Genomic DNA, 5485 nt, shown 5'->3' on the forward strand with positions numbered 1-5485 from the left:
TGACTAAAAGTATTGATCAGATAATGTGTAAATTTGATTAAAAAATATTATTGAATTTTAGAGAGAAATGATCTTTGTTATATTTATATAGGTTAATAAAAAAATTCGTTTGTCTTTTTAATATATTTTTTAATAATGAATATTACACAACGTATCACTGTGATATAAAATTGCTATTCAAAAGAAAGCGTATGAAAAGAAATGTGCCTAATCAGCGGAAGTCGTTTGATATGATAGTGATGTATAATATTATTTATATTCTTTTTTATCAGCATTTCTATAAAAAGACATTACATACAAGTGACGATATATATCGCGATGTCGTAACTTGAAAAAAAATGCTTTATCAAGTAATAATTATATAAAATGTGAACGTGGCTATAAAATTGCATGTACAGTCGTGGACACATCGGTTGCAACACATTTTTTTTATAGGTTTCTAATATATATTTAATATACATAACATATATTTTATGGATAATTTATATTTTGCAAATGCGAACCACGATGTACTATCTTTAGTCTAGAGACAGTATAACACCCATCGTGATCCGCATTTGCAAAATATTAATGCGTTTTGAAATCTATAAAAAAGAAAGTGTTGCAACCGATGTGTCCATGACTGTACATTTATAATTAAATTGTTGATTAATTTTTTCGAAGATTTGTATTTCAAGAAGACTTCAACATAAACTCTCTCACTATTTAATGTAATATAATCTAAATATTTTATAGTGAAATGTTTATCACAACTCTACTGTTTTAGTTACAGAAGAAAAAGAATTTATAATATTTAAAATAATATCTAGAAAGATTTAATTTTTTTTCTAAATGTCTGTAAAATAAAAAACGAAAAATATAATTTTATTCTGAAACTTATTTTTATTCTAAATCTAATTTCTATATCATATATATATCTTCTTTTTCGATTTTATTTTAAATATACGTATAAAAAATCCATATTTTTTGTATTTATAAAAATTATATATTTGTACATATTTATTTCATTGCAGTACTTTAAAAATAGTTGTACAGCAATAACGTAAATATAATTTTAAGTAATTTTAGATTTTGAACATTTCGGAACTTGTTTATATACGATGGCGCAAGTTGAAGATATCAGAAAATATCTAACTAAAGATGTAATATTCAATAAAATAAACGAAAAATTTATAAGTATGGATCCTGATGATATAAAAGATAATAATCAGTTCTTGAAAAAGGTCCGTTAAATATGTTTTTATTATTAAAATTATATTCTATTACGCTGGTATGCATTGTATCTATGTTATATATATGTCACAGATTTTAGAAGAGTTATTAATAGGTGCTATGAAAAAAGAAAGTCCGTTGTTTGCTAAAACCTATCAAAAAATTGTGTGGGCTGGAAGTTATTACAAAGAAACTCGCGTTGGGCAACCTGAAGAATATGATTTGAATTTTGTAATCAACTTACCCTTCAAGGAAAAAGATATAGAAGTAACATTATTTTTTAAATTAATGCATATCATTGAAGATTATTCAGACTTAAACAAGATATATATTATCAGTTTTATACATATATATATATTTTTTTTCTTCGATTTATTTTTGTATGAAGTTATTTTCTTTTCAATTGTACTAATTATGGTATATATAGTATAATATACCATTAATTTTAAATTTAAATATATATAATTTTATATTATGTATCTGTATATATCAACATATTTAAAAAATTTTAATATAATTTTATAATATATTAATAAAAATAATATTATATGAATAAAGTGAGTATAAAATAGTATAAAATGTACTCTATTACTCGTGTCATTTTACATTCATATTGTACTTTAATTTATACTCATTTATCATATTTCAGATTAGCACAGATCGGCCAGGTTTTGTTAAAATACGTTACACGGCTTGGAAAGACAGAAATTTGGATAATAATTCCTTAAACTTAGATCCGAAAGCATATAAGTACATAGTTTATTAACATAGAAATTTATTTAATGTTATTTATAAAATGAGTAAGAAAGGAAAAAGTTTACTTTCTGTTCAGAGAATTGAAGTCTTTCATCGACGATCAATCGTATCTAGATCAAGAAAAATTTCGCAGATGGATGAAAGGAATTTTAAGTAAAGTGGCCAATGCTACTGGTGGAAATAATAGAATTATATTCGATGGATGTGAGCCAGTAAGTAAGATTTTAATAACATTTTAATAACAATTTAAATGTAATTATATTGATAATTTGGCAACACAGATTTGATCAGAATTGCAAATCAATTGCAGTATCATAATGATGACGAAAGTAACCATTTAAATATCGACATTTATTTAACTATTAAATTTTATTTAATAACTAAAGCTTATCTATCTTTTTCTTTGTTTTAACTGGTTGGTAACAAATGTTTAGGGTTGTTTCGTATTTTTTCAATAGATCTCGATCTTCACCAATATCGAAGATTATATATGCTCTTGTTAGTAAAATGAGATATCAATGATTATGATAAATGAGCAAAATTATTTATATGACATATTTATATAGCTATTTAAAATTGTTGCCATCAGCCATATTATGTTGTAGAATGTTATAAAAAAAAAACTAAAAAGAACTAAGTTATTATGCTAATATTAATGTTTTTTCTATGTTTAGATAAGGATGAAAGAATCGGGACCAGCGTTTACGTTAATATTGAAACTTTTAAATTCCGGAAGAACTATCGACATCGATATAGTTCCTGTTTTCATTTATTCAATTTCTAGTTTACCATCAATAAAATGTTCAACTTCAAAAAGAAACTTTTTAAACGTATGTATAATATATAAAATTAAAATATTAGATTATAAAAGATTTGTCGTACATATGTATGTTTTATTTATTAAGTAAAAATAATAAAACAAATTATACTATTTGGAAAAGTAATCCCGCGTAATAAAAACTACTACTACATTTCAGTAATGTTTTCACTGCGTTAGTAGTTCATTTTTACGAGGGATTTTTTTAATACAATCGTTTAAATTATAGCCATATTATTTTTTATCTAGTTTTTCTAAAAGAATATTTAAAATTTTTTAATATTCGATAATTCTACTTAAAACAAAATTAGAAAAAATAAATAACTACAAAAAAATTACAGACAAATTGTTTGCAAAACTCCAATAGTTAAATAAATTGAACAGCGTATTTATCATTTTGCGTTTTATTTATTGTTAGGTAAATGTTGGTCGGATAGCAGTAATTCCTTCAAAGAACCTTAGTTTTTATAATTCACGACATTGTTATCGGCGGAAAGTAATTTTTCTTAACCTGCATATTATACACTTATTGTTGAATGTATTTCGATTATTTTCATTTAATTTTTTTTTTAATCTTTTTCATAAAAATATTTAAAATACGTACTTTATTTTCATTTAAAACAAAATTTAACAGAGAAAAACAAGTTATTTACAGCAATTTAATAATAAAATAATAACATGGTTCTAATTGCTTCCCGTTTCGTAGGTTCGTTCACATTATAATAGATATTGGTCCGCAGTTCCCAAACCTTTACATGGTTTCGGTGATTCAGGAAATCGTTATTGGCGTTTGTGCTTTTACGAATTTGAACAAGATTTGCTTTGCGATCATAATTATCAGAGTATGAAGCCTGTAATACGACAGTTAAAGGTACAGTGATACATCGCGTAGAATAATAAATACATTTAATAATTACGTTATTTAACAATTATTTATAAATTATTTAATAATACGAAGAAATTCTTAGTTTATCTTTTATACTTATAATTGTAAATATCGTCTATATATTAATTAATCCTTTATCTTTTTATTTTTTAATTTTATCTTTTTCAATAAATTAATGTAAAATGACTACTTATAGTATTAATTTTTATTTTATTTTTATAATTTAAATTATATCATTTATTTTATATAATTCTGTAAATTACATAATATATTCTTTCTATTAGAAACTAAGGAATAATCAACAAGGATGGAAGAGTGTCGCAAGTTATTATCTTGAAACGTTATGCTATCATGAATCAGAAATGTTTCACATGTCTCAGAAAAATTCTATGACTTTCTTATTCTTCACGGTAATATTAATAAAATTTAAAATGTTTTTTTTTTTACTAAAGCAATAATAAAATAACAGTGATATTTACAGATGTTAGAAAAGCTCCGCGACGCTTTCCAAAATCGCTCCATAATATACTATTGGGACGACGATCACAATTTGCTGGAAAAAATCGGACATTCGGAAATGGAGAATATGAAAGGAAGATTAAATAATGCTTTAAAAAGTATCAGAAAAAATATCAAAGAAGATCCATATGCGATAGCTAAATGGGTTTGTAAGTACCTTATCTTTCTTCATATTTCATATAAATTTTTCGTGTGCATGTCAACTAGAAAATTGGCCATTTTTCTATTTATTAATTAAAATATAAAAAATAATATTTCACTTGAATTTTATATTTTAGTAAGTCCAGACGAACTGCATATTTTGAAAAGTTTGGAACATGAAATAACATCGAATTCGACATCTGAATCGGAACCTGAACCTGAAGCTTGTGAGTATTAAATATACATATACAATATATGTAAAAATTTGAAAATGTAGAAACTTTTATACGAAAATTCATTTTCACAAGAAAATTACAGTTAAAAATTTGTATTAATAATAACAAACAAGTCTCGTACATAAAATGATAAAAATTTTCTTTAATTATGAGGATTATTCGATTAACTTGGAATTGATCATTTCGCATTTTCAAGGCATATTTTAAAAATATATGCACCTAAAAATGCATATCTTAAACAATAAAATTAATTTTATTGCATAATGTAAATATATTTTATTACCAGTCTTATACTGAACTTATAAAAAGATAAACACATCACAAATACAAATTACATTAAATATTTATAGAATTAATAATATGTGCTAAAAAAGATTAATTTTATTAATATTAATTAAAACCTTTTAAAAAAAGTACTTTGCGGATACATATAAATTTGTTACTGCTGTTAAAAAGATTAGCGATGACTAATCATTCGTTAAAATATTGTTGATAAATATTTTATATACTCTTCATACAAGATAGATGTAATTAAGTAAAATTAAGTAAAAAGATTACGTAAGATATTTTAGCAATACTTAGGCTATTAAAACAAGTTTAATACGTTTTTGATTTCTTCTTTCTTTCTTCTTTACGTATAAAAAATATTCATATTCTGATATTTTTGAATATTGAATTAGAAGTTTAATGCCTCATCTTATTCAACGTTTTGCAGATTTGAACCATATTGTAATATTTATCTCTTACAATTTTAATTTATTCTTAAATAAAAAAAACTCAAATGATTTTTTCGAATCCATATGTAAAAAAGTAAATAAGCTTTTTGCAATTTTAAAAATATTGTAAAAGGTGAAGGATATTAAACCTTGTATATATACTATAAATGAGTAAGTAAATGAAAAAACTGCAGATAATAAT

The 5485-nt window shown here is 23.4% G+C and overlaps 1 protein-coding gene across 3 annotated transcripts in view; it reads left to right on the forward strand.

Annotated features, from left to right (window-relative positions):
- Nucleotides 1-5485, forward strand: part of LOC105459658 — a 7368-nt gene that overhangs the window by 1118 nt on the left and 765 nt on the right. Inside the window, exons 2-10 of one of the 3 annotated variants that reach the window (XM_011705851.1) lie at nt 1060-1223; nt 1306-1479; nt 1862-1962; nt 2045-2180; nt 2643-2798; nt 3492-3656; nt 3956-4081; nt 4153-4339; nt 4469-4558. In XM_011705851.1, the coding sequence (XP_011704153.1) occupies nt 1101-1223; nt 1306-1479; nt 1862-1962; nt 2045-2180; nt 2643-2798; nt 3492-3656; nt 3956-4081; nt 4153-4339; nt 4469-4558 (1258 nt within the window). In that variant the 5' untranslated portion in view covers nt 1060-1100. The remainder of the gene's footprint in view (nt 1-1059; nt 1224-1305; nt 1480-1861; nt 1963-2044; nt 2181-2642; nt 2799-3491; nt 3657-3955; nt 4082-4152; nt 4340-4468; nt 4559-5485) is intronic. The other 2 variants (XM_011705852.1, XM_011705853.1) reach the window with 2 other exon arrangements.

Source organism: Wasmannia auropunctata, unplaced genomic scaffold, assembly GCF_000956235.1.
Source record: "Wasmannia auropunctata unplaced genomic scaffold, wasmannia.A_1.0 LD334171.1, whole genome shotgun sequence".
Taxonomy (NCBI): Eukaryota; Metazoa; Arthropoda; class Insecta; order Hymenoptera; family Formicidae; genus Wasmannia; species Wasmannia auropunctata.